The 23655-nt window shown below is 50.6% G+C and overlaps 1 protein-coding gene and 1 long non-coding RNA gene across 4 annotated transcripts; one reads left to right on the forward strand and one right to left on the reverse strand.

The window, feature by feature from the left end:
• Positions 1-2817: 2817 nt before the first annotated feature.
• Zfp36l1 (ZFP36 ring finger protein like 1) lies at positions 2818-8089 on the reverse strand. The gene is made up of 2 exons (XM_021633519.2): positions 7876-8089; positions 2818-5571 (listed from the first exon to the last, which is right to left on the reverse strand). Exons 1-2 carry the CDS (start codon positions 7930-7932, stop codon positions 4612-4614), a joined length of 1017 nt encoding a protein of 338 aa, XP_021489194.1. The 5' UTR covers positions 7933-8089; the 3' UTR covers positions 2818-4611.
• Positions 8090-10754: 2665 nt separating this feature from the next.
• LOC132655269 (uncharacterized) lies at positions 10755-15856 on the forward strand. Of its 3 annotated transcripts, none has more exons than XR_009593020.1 (4): positions 10755-10993; positions 12658-14105; positions 14558-15625; positions 15719-15856. It is a non-coding gene; the product is annotated as an uncharacterized LOC132655269 (long non-coding RNA). The 3 variants fall into 3 exon arrangements; XR_009593021.1 differs by having other exon boundaries at positions 14028-14105; XR_009593019.1 differs by having other exon boundaries at positions 12658-15625.
• The last annotated feature ends 7799 nt before the right edge of the window (positions 15857-23655 follow it).

A 23655-nucleotide genomic window follows, 5' to 3' on the forward strand; every position in this document is an offset into this window, starting at 1 on the left:
TGGTACAACCTAGAACCGCGTGGGAGGGGCGTCGCAGCGAGGGATTGTCCAGATGGGTTGGTCTGTGGGCATGTCTATGAGGGATTGTCTGGATTGCCTTCACCGAGACCAGAAGACCCAGGCTGAGAGGGGGAGGCACCATTCCCTGGTAGAGAAAGCCAGCCGAACCCTGAGTGTACGCGTGCACTCCTTCCTCTCTGCAGCGGTGATGTGACGAAGCTCTTTCTATCTTGACTTCCCTGCTGTGACGGATTGTAACCTGGAGCTGATGGCTAACACAAACCCTTTCTCCCTAATTCGCCCTTTTGCCCAGGCATCTTATTGCAGCAACAAAAATGAAGCTAGGACACCGTGGAACTTCCTTCAAGGTATCAGCATTACCGTCTGAGGCTAAGGCCTTAAAATGCAGCCTGGTATCCATGAGTGCTGTGGAGTGCTCTCTTAATCGCCCCAATAACCCTTTGAGACAGGTAGTCTGGCCTGCTGCAATGGCTCAGTGGGTAAAAGGGCTTGCCATCAAGCCTGATGAGTTGAATTCAATTGGAAGGACCCACAAGGGGGAAGGAAAGAACCAGCTCTCACAAGTTGTCCTGGACATCTACAGACACACTGTAACACTCATGCGCACATATACCTAAAAACAAAACAAACAAACAAACAAACAAAAAAACCCCAAAACCTCTTTCCTTCTTGGTGCCATGACTCATTCTTCTTCTGCTCTCTCTTTCACACACACATACACACATACCGATCTCCTGAAGTGCCAGGGATTTGTAATCCAATTATTGACAAAACTCAGAGTAAACCAGCTCCCTGGGGCCCAGCGGGCCCATTACCTTCCTGATGTTGAGGCATCAAGACCAGGAGAGGTTAACCTGGTCTACATAGGGAGTTACAGGTTAGCTAAAGCTACACAGTGAGACATTGTCTTAAATAGAGGAGGAGGAGAAAGAAAAGGAAGAAAGAAAGGAAGAAAGAAAGAGAGAGAGAAAGAAAGAGAAGGAAGGAAGGAAAAAGAAGAAAGAGAGGAAGAGGGAGAGGAAGAAAAAGAAAAAGGAGAAAAGAAGAGGAAGAGGAGGTGGTGCCCCAAACAGCTCATTGCTTTGAGCTGCTCCAAAGGAAGGCCAGCAGGGCCAGCATCCACGAGGCCTTGCCCACATAAAGATTTGTATACACTGGAGATAGCCCAGGGTCCTGGGCAGGGGTAGGAAAGAGGATCCTGTGCCCAGGCTGGCGAAGCAGGAACTAGTCTTTAGGGCCACCTATCCCCTTGTGTGGGCCTTACCTGCAGCTCCCACTGCAGGGTCTTAACCCCTCTCAGCTGTGAAAATGCACTTCCTGGCTGTCTTGGTAACCTAGTATGTGGGGCCACTGCCAAGACCCTTTCTAATACGTTGGGAAAGTAATGGGGCTGAAGGGCTCTTGCTTCAAGGCTCATCTCTACCAGTTCAGATCTGATGGCAGGAATTCATGCTACCGGCCTGGACAAACTAAAGCCTTGAGTTCCTCACGGAAACACTGGGTGGGATATGGGGTTAGAGGCCACAGCCAGCCAATCTCCCCAGGTAACTTGGAGCCTCCCTTTGCCTTTACCGCCTTCCAGGGCCTCCTGGATTCAATGTCTTTCCTTGTCATCTCACTCCAGAGACTGACTTCAAAGCACAGTACTCTGGGTGGTTTCGAGATCACTCCGAACTACACTTGTGACATCACGAAAGGAGTTCGTGTCCACCACAGGCACTCTGTGGCTAGAGTGAGCTCAAGCTGATTGATTAAATGCTTTTAGTTAGAATGGGAGATCATCACCACCCACACAAACACGTGCACACACGCGCGCGCACACACACACACACACACACACACACACACCTTATTCCCCTCTTAAGGAACGAGAGGCCTGGGTTCGTCCACATCCTAGGTTCATGGGCTGCCTCTTTCTTCCTTGTGTCATCAGCCCCTCCCTGCCCTGGAAAGGATCATCCCCGTATTTCTACCTCACAACCCCGACAGGCAGTAACATGCTCTGGGCAGGTGTAATGTCCAGAGACTACTTACTGGTAGTTCTTTCGTTAAGGGACAGTATCTGCAGCAGATCTACGTAGGGAGAAGGCCAGTGGAGTTCGAGAAGGTAGAGATTGCTCAACCCTCAAATCTTAGGAAATGTGAGGAGCCAAGAGTTCAAATATTATCTCTGCCTCCGCCCCCCCCCTCCAAGACTCAGACCTCCCAGATCAGGCTCAGGGTCTTTACAAAGATCCAACTCCTTCCTCTAAATTAATCACTTTCCAGTGGCTACCTGATCCTGACTAGATTTCTCATGATCCTCCTGCTTTGGTATCCTTCAGCAAATCTTGTGTGCATCACCACAACCGGCCTGGTTGAACTTCTAACCCAGGAGACCCTACCACCTATTTTTCACGGCATCTGAGGTGTAACTACCACCATGACCAGAACCATTGACTTACTATCATTTTGTGTTAATCCCCATTTTCCCTTTACAGCCCTCCTTTCCCATCCTCATAGCCATTTAGGGAGGTACCAAGGCTGGGACCTTGGTTAATGTCTGTGGGAGCAATGAGCCTGAGGCATCCAATCCAGGCCTGCCAGTATGACATGGGCTACACCCCCCTTCAGTAGCAGCACCTTCCCAACCCCCAAAGGAAGACCTCAGTTGGAAGACAGGGTTTACAGCTCCCTGAAGTAGCCAAGGCCACACAGGTTAGCAAAGTACCCCTGGAACTGCTCTCTGCAGGCCTCTTTGCAAAATAACCCTCCACCCCAACCAAGGTAAAACAAACAAAACCTATAGACAATTACTTCTTGAAAAAATGGGGTTTATTGATTTTTAAACTGCAAATAGTCGTTACAAAAAGTTTTTTTTTCTTTTAAATAAATTCACACAAAGAAAAAGAGAAATAGAAAGCGACGGTAGTGACCAGCAAGAGGAATAATAATTACATTCATCTTTATGTGTGTGCGCCAGTTGTTTACATTTAACAATGGAAAACTCCAACCTGGAATCCAGAACCTCGAATCTGCGAGCGGAATGTCTTGAGATGGGCACATGGAAAAGGGCTTTCTGCTTTTCTGTTTTCCCTTTTAGAAGCTATACATAAATGGTGGTTTTCCTTCTGTACTGTCACAGAACTTGTACGTACATTCTCAGTCCTACCTGTGAAAGGCCTAAGGAGGAAGAAACTCAATTTGCAGTCCAACACAAAGGGGAGAATTTCTAAAATAAATAATCCAACAGTTTTTTGCATTTTTTTAAATTAATTTTTCATTTTTTTTAAAATAAAATAACCAAAAAAGTGTAAAGTTACAAAAATGTTGTTGAAGAATAATATATTAAAACTGTGGAAAAAAAGGAAAGACACGTCACAAAATTTTAAGATTAATATGAAGATCATAATTTAACATAAAAGAATATATTCTATGGATTTGTCATCCCGATAAATATGAACAAAATTAACAAAAAAAAGCATAGTTTGGCAATAAATACGTTTTGATAAGTTAAATAAGCTTTTTTATATTGATGTGCAGTGACAAGCAGACTTTTTGCTCTCCAATTTCTGAAAGTTAGATGAAGTTTAAACCCAGGGAAAAAAGCATGGCGTGAGGGCTCTAAGGTAGACCTAAGGTATTCTAGAGCAAAATCCATTAAAGCTACTTCTACAGGAAATCGTTTTACACAGATATTGTATGTGGAATGAATACCGTTAACTGCTCACCCCTTGCATCTTTTTTTTTTTTTAGCTTTTCTCTCATTTTGTCATTTTTAAGATGTCACATATGAACTGGGGAACTTTAGCACCAAAATCAAGTCTCTCATAGTCCATCTAGTTTCCCCTTCCTCCCCACTTAAAAAAAAAAAAAAAAAGGAAAAAAAATTAAATCACAAAGTCCCACTTAATGTCAAAACCTTCGTCCAACTTGTTCCTTTCTCCCTGAAGACCTACACAAACCCAGGCAAGATTAGTCAACAGGGGTTCAGGCCGGGAAGAAAAAGGTTTTGAATGTCAAAATAGGTTTCCCCCCCAAAACCCAAGTCCAGCAACAATTCTCTGAGGGAGGCGGGCAGAAGTGTGCGGGAGACTGAAAGGAAGGTGCACTTGTGTGGCCAGCTGGGGGAGCTGCTGGTTGCGGTCACCCTCCCCCCCAACCCCATGGGCAGAGGCTCTGGGAGGCCCACGGGTGCCCCCTGGCGTTGAAGAGGTAATGTAGTCACAGTGACAAAGTTAGATTAAAAGGCACTAAGTTGCTTCTGTAAACGGTTACTGCTTTTTTTTCTTTTGTGATTTGGCACTTAAGGCTTAAGCCAAAAAAAAAAAAAAGGCATCTACTGACAAATACGGGACTCTGTTATGCGTGGTTAAGTGGGCTATGAAATGGAGGGAGGGGTTTCAAGCCAGAAGCTACTGACAAATTGACTTGTCCTTATGTTGGGGAGGGGGCCATGTGTGTAACATACCAAGGTTCTGGGGAAGGGGTTGAGCTTAAATGTATCAATGTAGGGATTTGAGGGAAGGTTAGGGGGTGGGGAGGTGGAGGTGCGGGGTGGGGAGCAGGGTGGAGGGGAGGAGGAGGTAGGGGGTCCCTCCCTACCCTGGCTTAGTCATCTGAGATGGAGAGTCTGCTGAAAATGGGCAGGCGTCTTGAGTTGTCCAAGGTGGGGGAGTCTGAGCCACTGTGGCTGCTGCTTGAGCTGCTCAGGTAGCCCTCCTGGTCCGAGAGAGAATCCTGAGGGCTGGGGGGAGAGTCAAACATGTGAGGGGACTCGGACATGGGCCGGAAGAGGAAGGTGGTGGGGGAGCCTCCCCCGGGCAGCCCCATGCTAGGAGCAAAGAGGCTCGCCAGCTCCTGGCTGGAAAAGGCGAAGGGGTTATTGGCGCCATCGGGCAGGGTGGGCGAGCCCAGGAGGTCATCGGCGCTCAGGATGGGGGGTGGGGTGATGGACGTGGGGCTGTCCAGCAGCCCCGTGGCGGCGGCGGTGGCGGCGGCACTGGGGAACCCAGCAAAGCTAAAGCTATGCTGGAGGCGGGGACGGTCGGCGGAGAGGTCCCGTCCCCCGGCCAGGGCGCGGCGCTCCTCGGCGTTGTGGATGAAGTGGCATCGGGGCCCGTACGGGCAAAAGCCGATGGTGTGGAAGGTGCGGCACAGCTCCGTCTTGTACTTGGGGTGGCGGGTCAGGCTGCGGAGCTCGTGGATGCCGTGCGCGAACTGGCACTTGTCTCCGTACTTACAGGCACCGTTTTCTTCGAAGGGGCGGCACAGCTCCGTCTTGTAGCGGCTCGAGTTGACCTGGCCGCCCCCGGGCTGCTTCTGGGTGGGCAGCAGCCGCTCGCCCCCTTCGGAGAAAGAGCGGTCTCGAAAGCGGCTGTCGCGGGAACTCAGGGACGGGGCCGGCTCCCCCTTAAGACTGCTGAGAAGCTGGTTCTGATGGAACTTGGAGCTGGGCAGAGTGACCGAGTGCCTCCGAGGGAAGCCCCCACCAGCAGGGGTGCCCACTGCCTTCCTGTCCAGCAGGCAGCCCCCAGCACTGGGAGTGCTGTAGTTGAGCATCTTGTTACCCTGAGGGGAGAGGGGGGGAAAAAAAAGGACCGGTGAGTGACTGAGGACACCCACGAGGCCAAGGCATGCTGTGCACACAAGTGTCCCTCCATCAGATAGGCCTGTCTCTCCCTAAAAGGGGCCATCTGGGTTTATTTTGGCACTGCTCATAAGAAACCACAAAATCCTGCCCTGTGTGGAAAAAAAAATTAATGTATGCCTCCTGATCCATGCTGACCCCTGATATGCGGCTTCCATATCCTCCTGTCCCTCAAGCTCATTAATTCTTCCCTTCACAATCCAAGTCCTGAACTACCAGTATTTCACACAAGGCAGTCCCTCTGTAATTTCCCTCCCCCTAACAGAACCAGGTAAACCTGGTTTGGAAGTTTAGACGACTAAACCAAACAGGAGCCAAATCCTCTCTCAATCAGGTCCTGCTAGCCCCCTCCCCCACAATCCGGCCCCAAACTCTCCACTTCCTCTTCCACAAGCGTACCCTTCTTCTAGCAACAGGTTTTCAAAGTGCACTTTTTCCCTTGCTTGCGGAAGGACCTAGTCTGGGGTGTGGGGAGAGGGCTAGAGTGTCTAAAAACACAAGTGCACGGCCCCACGCTTGGGGAAGGGTAACCCCTAAAGCCTGGGAAGGATTTCTCCCAGCATTCCCCAACCCCCCTTCACCGGGAGGATGCCTTTGCACTTGGTCTCCTGGCTGCAAGAGAGGTCTGGATAAGAGCACCAGTGTTTAATCTTGAACCAAAGCTGCAGATGGGAAAGAAAGTATCGGCCCGCCCCCACCCCCCACCTCGCAAGCCAATTGTGGGGGGGGGAGGCAAGCAGGGACACAGAGCTGCCACAAGCTCTAGTCACCTGCCCGAACTACCTAAGATTTAGAAAGGGTGGGGGTGAGAGACTTTTGAAAAGTTCTCTCCAGGCCCCTGACACATGTGGGTGTCATTGTGCAGATTCTAAAGTTAGTCCCTCAGGATCAGCAGCGGGGGATCGGGAATCGGTAACCGCAACCACCCCACCGAGCGGATTACAGGAACCCGGAGGAGAGCCGGTTCCCAACAATGAGGTTCATTTAAAAAGTCCTGCGGGGGGGAGGGGGCGAGAGAAAGAGAAACACATCAAAGAGCGGGCAGCAGGGAAGAGAAGGACGGAGTTGCCCAGGAGCGCAGGCAACCGCCAAGGCAAACAGACTTGGAAAAACGCAGGGAGGGAAATGCAGCTGAAAATCCCAAATGTTATTGATGTTGCTCTTCAGCTCCAGCACGGCCCTACACCCCAACCCTGCAGCCCCGGGGCCTTGGCAGCTGCACCGACAGGAGCGGCAAGCTAGGAAGAGAGCAACATGACCCGACGTGTTTAAGGGAAGGCAAAAACAGTTCACCAATTAAAAGTAGCCCAGCAGCTTCATCCTTTCAAATTGGGGGTGGGGGGGAGGGTTGGGAGAGGTAGAGTGGGGAAAAAAAAGAATTCACAACATCCACGGAGTTGGAGTTGTACATTTCTACCGCACTCCCGGAACACACCCGGCTTTAAAACTTGTTTTTTTGGAAACCCGACTGGCAAACTATCCCACCATTTAAGGAGGACCTCTCAAATCCTGACTGGCGGGAACTTGAGTTCTGGCAGCATTTGGCTCCCCTGTTCCTCGGTCAACGAGCCGTAGTGCCTCCCGGCTCAGGTAAGCAGCCACTTTCGGCCCTAGAGCGCGCAGCCTGACCCACCAGCTCCCGCGGAGGAAGCACAGCCCAGCCGGGCGGGCGCAAACTCCGCTACAGAAGTCGCCTGCCCAAACCGGCCTTTGCCTCCGCCGCATTCTCGCTCAGGTCCCCAAGGCAGGAAGGAAAACTCTCCGTCCTGGGACTAAGCTTCCCCTACGAAACAGTCTAGCAAAGTTGTTGGGGAGCTTTGAACCCAGAGCGCACACCGGGAAGCCGAGTCCCCCCACCCCACCCCGGGGAGGGGGGACGAACCCCAGCTCGTGGCACACCACGCAGGAAAAGAATCCTTCAAAATCCGCCCCAATCCTTGCCCACCCCCCCCACCCCCCGTCCGCACCGCTTGGCCCGCAAACTTGAGCAGTCGCGCCGAGCTCTGCTCCCCGAATTCGCACAGCACCCCACCTGGGGGGACTGGAAAACTCTGGGAGAGGGGAGACACGGCCGGATTCCTTCACCGTGTAGGAGACAAGGCCTTCACCTCCCTCCCTCCACGCCGTCTCCCCAGACCCAAACTTTTATTTTAATTTCTTTAGGGTTCCTTTAAAGCACGAGAGGAACTTTCCGAAGCGCCAGCCGCCCCGCCCTCCTTCTTTACCTTGCATAAAACTTCGCTCAAGTCGAAGATGGTGGCGGACACGAGAGTGGTGGTCATCGTGGGCGTTCGCACGGGGCGAGGGCGAGATTCCGATGCGTCGCGAAGGTCCCGGTGCGGGGAAGGCGCAGCCTCCGGCTCTCCGGTCAGGAGTCCCACACGCCTGCTCCCGGCGCCCCTCGCCTTTCCGACTCTCCCGGGCTGCGGCGCGCAGAGCCCGATTTATAAGATTGGGGGGGGTGGGGGGTGGGGGTGGGGGGGAGGAGCTTTAAACTTATTTAAATGAAGACGAGGAGGCGGAAAAAAAAAAAAGAGTTGATTGACACTGAGGTTGAATCAGCCATGCGGTCAAGCGGGAGGGAGGGAGGGAGGGGTGGAGGGGGGGAGGAAACAAACTTTCAAAAGGAAGAAGGGGGGAAGGGAGACTAGGAAAGAAGGCGGAAAAAAAAAAAAACGCTCGGAGCGGCGCAGAACTTTTTTTTTTTTTTTCTTAAAGAGGAAAAGTTTCTGGTCCGCGGGCTCCGCTCCCCCGGGCTCTCGGGGCGCCCCTCCCTTTGGCCGGGCGGGGCGGTGGGGGGGAGGGGCGCCCACCCCTTTGTCAGCCTCGCTGCACGGCTCTGTGACATCACTCCTTCCACCCCCTTCGGAGTTCTGGTTGTTGTGTTTTGTTGTTGGTTTTGTCTTTTTTTTTTTTTTCTTTCCTTTCGGGCAGGAAGGCGGGCTCGACTTTCTCTCTCTCTCTCTCTCTTTCCCCCCCTTTGCTGAGGCTGGTCCTGAGCGGGCCGGGGCCGCGGTTTCCATCTTGAGCTGGTGTCTCTTGAACCCTCTCCAAGCGCCCGCACGGCTTACCTTTCCCTGACTTTCCTGTCCACACCCCGTCTGCCCGCCGCCAAGCGAGGAGTTGTTTAGGAATTCGGAGCAACCCCCGAACGTCCGCGCCGAGACTTTTTTATGCTTGCTTCCCACCAGTGGGCAGAAGGGAGTGAGGGCGACCAGGGAAACTTTTTATTATTTTACTTTATTTTCCCCCTCCGGGAGAGGCGGCCTGGCGGGGACGAGCGCAGCCGGAGTGAGCGCCCAGGGCGCGCGTGTGCACGCGTGCTGGGCCGGCCGCCGGCGCTCTCCTGGTTAGCGTGGGGGCCTCGCCAAGAAGACCACAGTCCGGGGCAGGCGTCTCCTCCACGCGTCCGACCTTTCAACCTCACGCCAACGAGTGATGCAGACCTTCAGGGGCGCCCCTTCCTTCCCTCCGGCTCACACAAAAAATAAAATAAAAAGCGCAAACGACTCACTTTCCACGCGCGCTCCGGGTTCGGTCTTAACCTCCTCCGCACACGCCCCGAAGGTCAAAAACAAGGGGGGGGTTAAAAAGAAGTGACTTCGGTGAGAAGGGAGGTGGGGGAGGCGACACTTAACTTCTCGCCGCCCCCGCGCGAACGGAACATATGGCCTGTCACCGTCGCCCTGCTTGGGGGGATTCGGGGGCGCCAAGCAGCGAGACCCACGGAGCGCGGCGGCCCCCGGGGGAGGCTCCCGCCCGGGAAGCCCTGAGCTCGCGGTTTATTTACTCCGAGGCTTGGCCGCCTCCCACCCGCACCGGCTCGCGTGCTGGAGTGGAGACCCGGGCGGAAATCGCGGGCCGCGCAGCCCGGGGCCTCGCACGTTTCTCCCCGGCCCTCGAGGCCGCCGGCTCTGTTACGAAACCCCGCGAGCCGAGCGGCCGCGAGCGAGTTCCATTGCGATGTAATTAGGTCACCCCATTACGAGGACGTTTCTCTGGAAGGGACGGAGCGGGCGGAGCGGAGCGTTCGAGCCGCGCCACCCCCCCTTGCACACTCGCACACTTACTTTTTTCTTCTTTCTTTTTTTCTTTTAAACTGCATCTATTTATCGCCAACCTCTGGGTAAGCCCAGGGAAAACCTTCCAAATCACAACTTGTTTTAGAAACAAGTTTATGGTGGTTTTGTGTTTTTTTTTTCAACTTTGCGAAACACACGACTTTTTGCTGCAGCCCACCAACCTAACGCAATTCCCTGCGGGGTCTCCGCCTGACTCAAAAGTCTCCGGTGACTCGATGGTCCTAACCCGCCTGCTGCCCCGGGTTTTGCTGCTGCTCCTGTACGGCCGCCGGCTGCTTCCCTCCCCAGCTCCCACTGTTTTGTTAATTTTTATTTATTTTATTTTTTTCATCTTTTTCTTGAAATCTGGCAAGCGCTGGGAAAGGAAATAACTTCCATCCACCTTAATTTAAATCACTCGGGCTGTGGAGGTTTCTTTTTAAAGGGATGTTTGCTCGTTCCCCTCCCCAGCTCCAAGGGGGTTGGTGTGTGTGTGTGCGCGTGTGTGTGCGCGCGCTTTCGTGCAGTTTCTCGGGGGATGAGGTAATGAGTTCCAGATTTCGGGACGGGGCAGGGGTGCGTTAAAACCACAAGGTTAGCCTGAGCCCTGATGTGAAGCTATTTCGGCTTTTCATTCCGCACCACCCGCCGCCACGGCCGGTCTCAACTCCCGAGTGTTTGCACAGCTCGGCTGGAGGGACCGGGGCCGAGGTGGGGCGGCCTCCCCGGGTGGGGCGGTCCCGTCGGAGGCCACCGAGCGGCCTCAGACACCCCGAGCCGCCCAAATCATTCCCTCTCTCTCTCAAAGAAAAAGGCGATTCCTCGAATTTCCTAGGCCTTCCCTCCCCCGCTCCCCGGGGGCGCGGGCTCCGCGCTCCGGGCTTGTTTACCCGCCCCGCCGACCTCCCGGGTTTGTTCCTGCTCCCAGAGCCCGTCTCTATAATTAAACTCTTTTCTTTTTTTTCTAATTGTCGGGTTGCAACGTCATTTAGGGGACTTTCCAGGGGATGGGGGGGGGAGAGAAGGGGAAGGGCGGGGAGGGAGGGAGCGCGCCTTAACCCTTCGCTGACCCTTGCGTCGGGGACACACGCGGCCCGAGCGGTGGCCAGGGACCCACAGGTGGGCGGCAGGGACCCCGGCGGCGCCGCCAGGCTCGGGGGGAAGCGCACCGAGGCCTCCCGCACGCCCGACCGCCCGTGCCGCCGCCACCTGCGCCGCCGCTTCCGCCCGGGGGGGCGCGGCTCTGCCTCCGACTTCCGGTTCGCGCGCCCCGGCCGCGCAGGTATTTGGGGCCCGGGAAAGTGAAAGTCCTCGGAAGCCGTGGGGTTGGGGGTGCCGTGTGCGTCCGCCGAGCCGAGCCGGTCGGCCTCGCTGAGGGGCTACCGCGGCGCGGGGTCCCGCACCCCCGGGGGGTCAGGGGGGATCGGTCCGCGGCGCCAGGCGACGCCTCTCAGCGCCCGGAGGGGTTGCGTTTCCCTCCAGGTCATTTGCGAAATCCAACCCTTCCTTGTGCTTGGCTACCTGAGACCTGGGGGTGGCCTCGAGGTCCCCGAGTTAAAGCTGGCCCGAGTGAAGCCCTGAAGCCGCCTGGGTTACCCGTCGGGTTTGTGGACTCCACGGGGGCGCAGTGATCCAGATCCCCTAAGGAAGAATCCTTCCTTAGATCTGCACTTCACCCCTCGCCCCCCACCCCCCACGCACACCGTGGGTCCAAGACTTTGACCTTGAGCAGTTCAGGGTTCAAATCTTGGATTCTGTTTTTTCTAGCTGTGATTTGTCTTCTTTTATTATTATTATTATTGGCATACGGTCTTGCTGTGTTGCCTAGGCTGGCCCGAAATGTGTGTGCTCAAGTGAGCCTGAGGAAGAGCAGAGTGGGTTAGGATGTAGTATGGGAACTTGTGTAACTGTTCTGAATATCCTGATTATTGCCGCAATTTCCACAAACAGTAGACCCAGTGGTCTTAGAATACAGGTGGGAACCAGTCTCCCGTGTCTCCCAAGTCCTAGGCACCTCAAAGCACTTAGGGGACATCACTCATCTGTCATGTCCCCCAGAATCAGACTGCTTCCCTCAGGAGCGAGCAGTCCAGATTCTACTATAAGGCATTGCCTGGGTTCTGAGTCTTTAGGTAAAGATACATCTCAGTATGACTGAGAGTCCAGCCCTGGTTCGGGCAGAGAGAAAACATATATTTACTTATTTGTTTGTTTATAACATTTCCTTATGTTTTTCAAGACGGTTTTTCCGTATAGCACTGGTTGTCCTGGACTGGCTTTGTAGACCAGGCTGGCCTTGCGCTCACATAGACCTGCCCGCCTCTGCCTTCCATCTGCTGGGATCAATGGCCTGGAGTCATCTTTCTAGCTCTTTAAGTGGTGTGTTTAAAACTCCATTCTTAGGCTAATTGTTTCAGTGCTCTGAAGAGAAGCTGGAAGCTCTTCAACTACTTCTTTTGGTTTTACCCATTTGCCTGGGCCTAACGACAAACCCCCGGTCCAGTGCCATCCACAGATCTTGACTTTTTGCATGTCACTTCCACACCCCCGGGGCACTCTATAGTGTTCTTATTTAAAGGAAAATAAGTCCTCTTCCTCCTGCCCCTGGGCCTTTGCACATGCAAATCCTGTCTGAGGTTTTTTTGGACCGGGTCTTTCCTTGTAGCTCTGGCTGTTTTGGAATTTACTGTGTAGGTAGACCAGGCTGCTTCAAACTCAGACATGCTTCTGCCTCTGCCTCTGCCTCTGCCTCTGCCTCTGCCTCTGCCTCTGCCTCTGCCTCTGCCTCTGCCTCTGCCTCTGCCTCTGCCTCTGCCTCTGCCTCTGCCTCTGCCTCTGCCTCTGCCTCTGCCTCTGCCTCTGCCTCTGCCTCTGCCTCTGTCTCTCAAGCGCTGGGATTAAAAGGATGTTCCACCACACCTGCCTAAATTGTTTTTAATTTCTCAGACAGTTTCACGTAGCCCAGACTGGCCTCAGACTCAATTTATAGTTGAGGATGACCTTTGAACTCCAATTCCGGTGCAAGGATTATGCCCAAGAAAGTTCCTAATCATCATTTTGAACCTGGCTACCTCGAGCACACTTCCAGTGGAGAACATTCTTGGCTGCACATCTACCTCACCAGCACAAAGTGTCTTCTTGTGTTCATGGAATGTTTCCTTGTGTACTTTCAGTTTGTTAGCTCACAGTCCTTCGTACAGCTCTGTTTTGCTTTTTAACATACAATAAAGTTGATCTTTATTTGGTTTACATATCTGTCAACGTTAAGAATAGATTTACCTGAAGAATAGATTTGTGTAGTGGCTACCACAGGCAGGTAGTTCCATCACCCCTCAAAAGGCTACCTAGTAGTGTCCCTTTGCGGTCACAACCTTGTTCCATCCTTACTCTCTGCAGCCACTGAGATGTTAATATTTATATGCAAGTTTGTGTGAGAGCATAGTTTTTACATCACTAGGGTAGATAAAGTGAGATTTCTAGGACCATATGGTAGTTGTATGTTAAAACTAAATTAGAAGCTACCAAACCTTTTGTTTGGTTTTTGAGACAGAGTCTCCATATAACCGTGGCTATCTTAGAACTGACAGATAATCTACCTGCCTTGACCTCCCAGGTGTAGGGATTAAAGGTGTGTACCACCATGCTCAGCGCTACCAAGCCATCAGACAAAGTGGATTTTACAAGTTTGCATCTCTAGTAGGTATATATGGAGTTTCCAGTTGCCTTACAGCCTCAGTACTTGTTGCTGTTTTTACATTAATTTTTCTAATAGGTAGTATACAGTGATATCCCAGCATGCATCTGGTTTGGTTTGGATGAGGAAAAGGCCTCACTGTAGCCCAGACTGGTCTAGAATTCACTAAAGCAACCCCCCATTGGACTCGGACTCAAGGCATGTCCCCTGCCTCAGACTTCCAAGTGTTAAGTTTCCAGGTTTGAGCCACCATGAGTACTTCTTTCGTGATGGTTTGATTCACATTTCTGTAATAGCAATGTTCCATCTGCTTAGCTGCCACCTGTGTAGTCTGTGCATATCTTTAGCCTATTTTTAACTGGGTCATCATTTTCTTTCTATTGAGATGTGAGGTTTGCCCCTTTTTTAAATTCTAGATACAGTTCCTTTATCAGACATTCAATTTGCAAATATTCCATCAAGCCTGCACGTTTTCATCCTTTTAACAAAGTATCTATCACTGGGGGAAGGACGGGGGCTAACTTTAGAGAAGTCTGATTTATCAGCTTTATCTCGTGGGTCATGCTTTTGGTGACAGCTGAGTACCCTCTAACCCAAGTCATTAAGATTTTGTTTTTGCCAGGCCTGGTGACACTGCTCTGTAGTCCAGCTAATAAAAGAGGCTAAGCAAGGAGGATCAAAAGATTCAAGGCCTGCCTGGGTAACTGAGCAAGACTTTCTTCCAAAAGTTGTGTAATTTTAAATTATGTTACTAACAAATGCTTGTAATTGTTCTTTGTTATTGCTGTTTTAAATACCTGATTAATTATAACACCCTGGCCTCCTATAATCTTTCCTATTTTAGACATTATGTTCAACTATTCAAACACAGGAAACATTTTTTAATTTTTAAGAATTGTTATAGTGTGTGTGTGTTTAACTGAGTGTCAGAGAGAGATTGATTGGTTCTGGTGTATGTGGTCATCAAAGGTACAACTTGAAGGGCTGAACTCAGATTGTCAAATCTTGCCAGCCCACTTAAAATCTCTGAAAGTCTGTCCCTGGGGTTTTTATTGCTGTGAAGAGACACCATGACCATGGCAGCTCTTCTGAAGGAAAACATTTAATTGGGGCCATCTTAACAGTTTCAGAGGTTTTGTTCATTATATTCAGGCAGAAAACATGGCGGCATGCAGGCATACTGGAGAAGGAGCTGAGAGTTCTACATCCAGATCACAAGCAGTGAGGGAACCAACCAGAGCGTCTTGAGACCTCAAAGCCCGCCCCCACAGTGTCACACTTCCTCCAGTAAGGCCACACCTACTCCAACAAGGACACACCTCCTAATAGTGCCACTGTTTGGGTTGAGCATTAACACAAGAGTCTATGGGGGCCATTCCTATTCAAACCGCCACGATCGGCCCTCTTTTTTTATTCTTTTTCTGTTGTTTGTTTTTGGTGCTAGGGATTGAACCCAGAGCCTCCTGTGTCTTTAGCCCCTGAGGAATCTTTCTGTCATTCACCTTCAGTCTGTATGTGTCTTTGGGTCTAAAGTAAGCACCTTATAAGTGGCATGTAGTTGAGTTATAGTTTTTCTTACTTATTTTGCTGATCTGTCTCTGACTGAGACTTTACTCCCTTGCATTTTAAAATGTCAGTAGTAAGGGGAGACTTTATTCTGCCATCTTAGTGTTTTCTCTTTCCTCCCCTGTTTGCTTCTCGTGCTGGGGTGTTAACCAGCACATGCTGGGCTGCTGTACACTGAGCTGCAGCCCAGCCCTCACTGTGTTTTCTGGATGCCTAGGAACTATCATCTCCTGCATCACTAGAGAAGTTACCCCCTTGTCTGTAAGAGATGCCTTCTAAGGTTCCCGGTGTTGGGTGGGCGAGATGGCTTAGCACGTAAAAGTGCTCGCCACCAAGTCTCAAGACTTGAGTTCATTCCCCAGAATCCAAGGTGTTCTCTGACCCCCACATGCTTTCCAGTGCCCTCTTCTGGCCTCTACAGACACTTCACACACTTGATACACAGACATATGCGGGTGGGACAACCACACGCATAAAATTAGAGACTTACGTTGAAGTTCCTTTTTATGTTTTGTTTTGTCTGTGATTGTCCAATCCTAGCACTGTTGAAAAGACTTCAGTTTCTCTATGTAATTGGCTTCATTATCTCTCTTCAAATCAGAAGCAACATTTGAATCATCGATACCAGCCACTAGCAATGATGGCAGCTTTAGAGTAAGTCTTAAAATCAAAGGCTATCTTCTTCCCTCCCAATGTTTTCTCTTTGAATTATTTTATCTTTTCTTATTCCTTTGCCTTCCTGTGTAGATCATTTTGTCTACCCTGGAAAAAAGTCCTACTTGGAAATCCGGGGTGGAGTGTCTGCTTACGGACTTACTTACTTCTCTGTTGCTGTGATAAAATACCATGACAAAAAAAAAAAAAAAAAAAAGCAACCTACAAAAATAAAAATAATAATAAAAAACATTTATTGTGGCTTGTGGTTACAGAGCGAGAGTCCATGACGGTGGGGGAGGCATGGAAGCAGGCAGCTGGAGCATGACACTGGCTGATCACATTCCCTCCCACTGGAAGCTGAGCCAGTGAACTGAACGGGGCTGAGGCTGCAGGCGCTCAAAACTCAGCCCCAGGGGCATACTTTCTCTAGCAGAGAACAACATCCCAAGAGTTCCATAACCTCCCTAAAACAGCACCTCTAATGTCAAACCAGGCTATTCCTATATGGGAGGGACATTTCTCATTCAAATCACTACATTTTCAATACATAGGGTCCCAGGTCCAACCCCTAGAACAACACACATTAGAAAGATAATAACTCCTAAGATCTTCTGTCCATGATTATTACAAGTATTTATTTAGGTCTTTTTTTTTAACTGGGGAGAGAGAGAGACTAGGAGACTGCCTCGGATTGAACCAGCAAGCCAAACATACACATTACCACTGAACTACACCTCACACACACTTGATTTATTTAATCGGTAGTTGGTTTGTTTCTGTATGTAGCCTTGGCTGTCCTGGACTTGCTTTGTAGACCAGGCTGGCCTCAAGCTCACAGAGCTCCACCTGCCTCTGCCTCCCAAGTGTGCCACCAAGCCCAGCTTTATTTCCCAGCTTTTAATCTCCTGTAATTAAATCTTTATCTGCAGTCTTTATTACTAATTTATAGAAATATGTACGATATTTATAGAAGCATGACAGCTCTTGCTAGCTGTCTTACTCATGTAGCATTTTAAACATCTGCCTTCCCAGCAGGATGTACATGCCATGAAAGCTTTCTCTGCTCTTCGCTTAGTCCCTAGTGCCTGCCATAGTGTCCAGCACGTGGTCGGCCCTTAGCTAGTACTCGCAAAGAGAAGGTGAAGATCCAGTGATCCTCTGCTTTGTTGACATAACCAGCTTACTTCCCTACCTGACAGATGACAGGGCCTTGGCTGATACGCTCAGACATCACACACACACACACACACACACACACACACACAATAATCCAGCAATAAATACCCAGCAGATCCACCAAGGCCCTGGCCCCACACGGTCCACTATTTTAAGCTGCGAGCGTTTATAGACCGGCTTTCTAGCAAGCCTTTTACAGTATCAGAGCATTTATCTGTGAGGAGTAGGTGACTGTGGTAAAGTAATTATTTTAAATTGAAAGCATTCCATTCCAACAGAATTCAAACAAAAAAGCTCTCAGCTCAGAAAATGAAGAGCTTTCTCGGTGAAAAATCCCACTGCTCTGAAACCTCGGGCCCTCTGATGGGTGGGGTAGTTTCACTAAATTTATTTCAGCCACTTATAGAAACAGAAAGGGGAAAGGGGGTGGCTGTGTGCACAGAAGCCCCAGCTCCGGTGTATTAATGTCTTCCAGGTCCAGCCTTTATTTGGGTTTTGTCTTTCTTTGGGGGGCTGGAGAGGCAGGCAGCAGAAACTCGTGCCGCCCTCGGCTGCACTTTCCCACCCTTCTCTCTAAACATTCCCCCGGGTGAGGCCAAAGCCAGCCACAGCCCCCTGGCTTCACCTTCTGATGCCTGGGAGGGTGGTTAAACTGTACCGTGAATACCCAGCACTGTGGTCACACCTGGCACCTTTGGTATGAGCGTTCCTCCCGTGCCCAAAGGGGTGGGGAAGAAAGATTAAGTTATTTTTCTTTTCCGGCACCACTGTGGGTGCGTGGAGACCTGGTCAGCCTTTGTCTCTCATCCCCACCCAGTCCAGTGCACCCACCTGCAGTCACTGGACTTAAACCTAGGGTAGGATGCATATGAAAGGCTTTTTTTTTTTTAAGCATTAGGAGCCACATTCTCCATAGTCCCTGATAATTTGCAAGTCACATCCCTGCTCCTATAACTAGAAAAAAAAATTTTTTTTTAAATGAAAGTGCCTTGATGATTTTCTAAAACCTGTTCTCAGCCATTTGAAAGCAGGTACGAAATATGTGCTTATTATTTCTGACAGAAAGGGGAAACTGAGGCAGGGAGGTCAGGAGGGAGGCAGCAGGTGACCTATACCCACTGTCTATAGGAAAGATCAATATCCACTCTATGGCTGACTCTCAGAGGCCCCCAGCTGGACCAGCAAAAGCCAGAGCTTGACTTCTGTGGCCGCCACCACCCAAGGCTGAAAGAGGAAACCCTCGTGCACATGGGAGCACTGAACCTCAAGGCTTAAATGTGCCCTCAAGGCTAAAACAGGCATATGAGAATGTGGGGAAAGCACCTCGCCTGCCTGTCAGAACCCAAATGCCAGCCTGGTTCTCTAGCAAGCTCCTGCTCCCAGGGTACCAAGGAAGAGGGAAGGAACTCTGTACTCCTACTGGTTAGGAACCAGTGGGAAGAAAAGGGTAAGAGGTGCCCAATATGGAGATTTGCCAGCAGAACCTTGTTCTGATCTCAGGGTAGTCTTCGGGGCCTATGGAGACCATCCCATACTTTAGTTAAGCTGTGAAGTGCTCAAAAGTAAACGAAGCTACTATTTTGTCCTGGCGTCAGCCAGTTGGCTCTATTGCTGTCTCAAAGGCTAGGATGCCACAGATCCCAACCCTGAGAGCCACTTACTTCTTCAAGAAGCAGGAATCTCCGGAGCCAGACAAGGGGGATCCACAGCTCTTGGCAAATTGCCCATGGACAGCTGGGGTGGGGTGGGGGCGGCTGGCTGCAGAAGCCAGCCAACAGGGAAAGTGGCTGGGCCTCAGTCACATCCCTGTGACCTCTTCCATGTTGCTTCTGCCAACTGCACTCTCTGTCCCGGGGCCTGCCCTTGTCTGAACAAACGCAACCAGATCTGCTGCTAGGTGAGAGAACAGGCATTCACAGGGACCAGGGAAGCAGCTGGGGAAAGATTCCTGGGGGCATAAATATTTATACAACACCATGCGTGGGAAGAGGCAAGGCGGGGGAGGTCGTAGGCGTAGGAAGTGGAGGCACAGACAGAGCCTGCACTTGGGCTCAGGCACGGAGGGCCAGGGACCGCTGGGACCCTAATTCTTCCCTCTGATCCTCCATCAGGCACTGAGTCCTGGCCTCCAGTTCTGCCCCAGCGAAGGGCAGGTTTTAGAAAACTCATCATGTATGTCCCAGTCATTCCCACTGTTGAGAGTGTGCTTGATATGGATACTGACAGATGCAGACACAGGGGAGGAAGGCCGGCCTTGAATCAGATAGGAAACAAGTGCACAGAGTCTAAGAATAAGGGCCTGGGGACTCTCGAGGCTCATGCAAGCCAAGATAAGCAATGTATTCTAGAGTGACAGCGAACACTGTGCATTGATGACCTGGAGAATGATGAAGGGACAGGTTCTGGAAAGAGAACAAAAGCACGTTTGAGGTGGCCAGGAGGCCCTAAATGACACTCATCAGGGAAGCATGTGGCCACCATTACACAGAACGTAGGTAGACAAGGTACTCTTATGGTACCCTTGACTGCTCTTGGGTACCCCAATAGCACCTCACTCCTGCTGCAGCTTGGCTCCAGGTGTGCCTATGTAGAAGCCTGATCCTTCTGTGCTAAGTCTGCATGAAGCATGGCCCAACAGCTTTGGTGTTCCAGGATAGGAAGCGAGCCTGAGCCGGTGGGGACAGCCAGATGGACTCCAGTCAATTTGCCTTGGACAGCTGGGGAGCAGGGCTCAGGCCACTCCCCTACCCTCCAGACAAGGAGGGGTGCGGTTGCAACTTCTAGGATTTCTCTGCCACCACACCCATCAAGAAGAGCCACCTGCCTCCATCAGTGCCTAAGCTGACCCTCAGAGCCTCCTACAGATGGATTTTGAGTTGCTTCCCAGTGGCCAGTAGCCTTGACCTTCACAATGCCCGCTGACCAGCAGTGGGGCCCTGGGAAGGAAAAAGGTCTGAGCTCCATGAAAACATGCCTGTCCTCTCAACAGATCAGCCCAGAGGCAAGAACCATGTCAGCATATATCAGGGAAGGTACCAGACTCCTTTAAGAGACAGACCCCTCTGCTTCAAGTTCTCCCTCATCTTCGATATGCAAATGATATCTTCCCAACAGGATATCACCCCTAAGTCCCAGTCTCTTCCTGTGAGCCCTGTTAATCCTCACCCATCCATCTATGGGACTCTCCAAGCAGTGGGGCCCAGGCCACACATTGAGCAGGAAATGCCATCTGTCCCCACCTCTGGCCAGGGGCTGGCAGCCAGCATCAGCCAGTCTTGAAGGCTCCTCTTCCAGGGCATCAGGGCTAGGAGGAGCCTCTTCAGGCACCCAAGATCTCTGGCACCATGGCCCCTACCTGCTGGTCCCAGTCCTCCATGCCAGCTCCACTCAAACAGATGAGCAGCAAGAAATGCTGTACAGCCCCCAGGAAAGAACTGACACTGGAGAAGAAAACAAAAGCTCAGAAATGGGAGGGATAAATTCAAGAAGCAGGCAAAATAAATCACCCAAGAATCCATATGTATGTGTAATAAGGCAGGCCAAAGCAGGGACATAGGCTAGAAGAACCAGTGAGATGGGGAAGGACCTGAGAATGATAAAGGAGGGAGACGGTTATACATACCCTGAAAAAGAAGAATGTAAAACAAACAGGTTAAAGGCTAGGATAGCAGACTCAGGAGAGAAGCAGGGAGGGTTGGAGAATTCTGATCCTTAACTAAATACTCTCAGGAATGTTCTGGAGACTTGTTGCTTTTAGGGGGGATTTCAGACTCTTCCAAACATTGAGCAAGGACAGTCCTAGGAAAGCCCATTTCCTTTCTTGTCTTTGCTTTTCCTGCAATTCTCCCAAGTCACTCCCACCATTGGTCATTTGTAGAGTGAGGGCTTGTCTTCCAAAAGCAAGGCCCCAAATCAATCCATTCAACATGGACATGGTCAGCTTCCGTCATGGCACCCCATGGGTGGCAGCTTTCATCATGGTACCCTGTGGACAGTTCCTTGCTGTACCTGTGCTAGACTTGGAGGGTAAGGCCATGAGCATGGGCTAACCTAACGTGCAGAACTACCATACTAGAAAATTGGGAGTTTATGGAGGACTGGCATACCATCTCTTTGCAAACCCAGGGAAATCCCAGCAATTGGAAACAACATGGAGGAAATCAATGGATTTCTAGACATTCCTTGGAATAAAGACAGCCCTGCCTTTCCCCTTGCAAGGGTTGGCAAACAGCTGTAGAAATTTATCCTCCATGCCTGTATCTGGAAAATCCAGGAGGATTCAGAAGTCACTGACCTGGCCCCTCTGGTGGGTGGAGCTCCCTCACTCTCTGTTGCCCCTCTTCTTTTGGTCTGCCACTGCCTCTTCTCCAGTTTCCTTAACAAACACAGCCTGCCCACTCCTCTACCTCCTTTGGACATCAAGAGCCGTGAGAGAGCAGAGGCACACCAGGCACAAGTGGACGGGTAAGGGTTTTGTTTAGGCCACAGCATTGCTGAACCAGGCTGCGTTTGGTTGACAGGGCAGGCTTCCAGTAGAAAGATGGCTCCGTGAGCCATCTAAAACTGCCCCTCCAAAGTTCAGCCAAGGGAAAGGCATATGGGCTGAACTCTGATCCACTGGGATAAAGAAAATAGGGCCCAGGCCAACCCTCCTCCAAGAATTCTAAAGTATCTGATCCTGATTCTGTCCATGCCAAATGTCACGTTTCATCTACCTCAAGCTGGGAGATGTGACAAAAAGTATGGGAGGGATGTCTAGGCTGTAGCCTGTCTTCCTATCACTGCCAAACTTCAAGCCTGTCAGTCTTAGAAGCCCCAACTCAAACTATTTTTTAATCACACACACAAAAGAAAGGCAAAGTAGGAAATTAGAGCCTTGACAATCTAAATATGTACTCCTAAGCAGCACGTACAGACCTTTATCTGTTCTCAAGATGTGGATACAACAAGAAAAGTGTACAGCAATTTCAGCTTTTTCAGACTGGGCCTCAAAAAGTAATGGCCCTGGTCAGAGGTCAAGTTGTCCCAGTTTCTTAAATGACTCTAAACATTGGGAATCATCATGTTACAAGCTGAGTTCAAATCCTAGCATTGCAACTTCCTAGGCAGGCAAGGGACCTACCTGCCCTCCCCTAGTCTCCTCTGTGAATGACAGTAACCATGACACCAGTCTCCCAGGGCTGCCTAAGGACAGATGAGCAAAGTACTTGACACACTGTTGATGAGTGTGACGCCCTGCGGCCCCCAAGCAAGCCAGTCAACTTTTGTTGTGCCCTGAGCAGCAATCAACTGACAAGGCCAAGAAGCCCCACCAAGGAGGACTCCATGGAGCCCCTGGAGCACAGTCAAGTATCCCAAGCAAGAGAGACAAGCAGGTCCCAGAGGAGGCCTGGGCAGCTGGTAGGTAGAACATAAGAAGGGAAAGCCAAGGACAACCGCCCAAAGCCACGGTATCTGAGTAGCTGGCGGGGTACAAGGAGCTGCCCCCTAGTCTCCTTTCATTAACTCATCATGGCTGCACCCCACCTTTGTGTGTGTTTGCGCTCACGTGAAATTCAGCACATACTGACCTAGCACCACCATACCCCCAAGGCCTGTCAGAGCAGAGATGTGCAGCTGGAGTGGGCTGAGGGCGGGCACTACCTCTACGCTACCTCTAGAGCCTGGCTAGCCAGGTATTTCTGCACAGAGGCAGAGACTGGCCCATCTATGGATGACATTATGAGTCAAAGGTCCAAATACCAGCATTCTCTTTCATTATTGTTAATTATTGCATTTATTTTGGAGGGAGAGGGAGGTCAGCGGCCAGCCTGTGGGAGTCAGTCCTCTCCTTCCACTCTGAGGGTCCTAAAGAGCAAACTCAGGTCAGCAGGCTGGGCGGCAGAGTGCCTTTGTCCACCAAGCCAGCCTTGACAGTCCATCCTGATATTCTTTCTAGGGCGGATGTTTTCTTTTATTTTTATTTTTTAATGTAGAATAGGATCTGATATATAAGATTTCTTAAGAGGGGCTAGGAATGTAGCTCACGGCTTCACTGGTATAACATATAGCATGTGCTTAACATGCAGGAGGCCTTCCCAACCTTTTTTTTTTTTTTTTTTTTTTTTGTCTTCCGAGACAGGGTTTCACTGTGTAGGTTCAACATTTCAAAACAAAACAAAAACCAAAAAAAATTAGTACAGGGAGGAGGTGGCTGGGGTTGTAAATGAACAAGCTTGGCTGTGAGCTGGTGATGCTGACGCTGGATAACGGGCCCTTGTTTTCTTGATTTTTGTTTGTTTGTTAATAGTTCTCTGCCTCCCGTGTGTGTTTAAAATTGTCCCGAACTAGGTATCTTAAGTTCATAAAGCTGAATTTATTTTTAACTCAACTGACTGTCTTATTGGATCTTACAACAGACTGCTTCCTGTATACATACTTTCTCAAAGATGGGGCCATAGAAATATCTGTCAGGGAGAGAAGGGACAGGACCAGCCTTACCCAGGGCCAGGAAGGTTCCTAAACCCTTCCTCATTCTTACGTGAGGACCAAGGATGGGATCCCTTCCCTCAAGGTCTCTGGGCCATGGCAGGAAGGGGAGCACATTTAATCTTCGTATTGCTTTTAAGTTCGGTGACTTTATTCTTCAATTGGTTCAATGCATTTTAAGACACAATGAACTTTTTAACCTCCTCAGCAAAAGGCAAACTCTTAATTCTTTCAGGGAAATGGGGAGAATCACACAGACTCCACGTCACAGGGTGTGAGGCTAAAGAACTTAGTATTCTGGGGTACCTGTCACTGGTAAGTATTGCCAAGTGGTGTGGCTGGTGGGGTTGTTTTCTGCAGGTGGCAGCCGTAGCCTCTAAAAC

The sequence above is a fragment of the Meriones unguiculatus genome, chromosome 7 (assembly GCF_030254825.1).
Source record: "Meriones unguiculatus strain TT.TT164.6M chromosome 7, Bangor_MerUng_6.1, whole genome shotgun sequence".
In the NCBI taxonomy this organism is placed as follows: Eukaryota; Metazoa; Chordata; class Mammalia; order Rodentia; family Muridae; genus Meriones; species Meriones unguiculatus.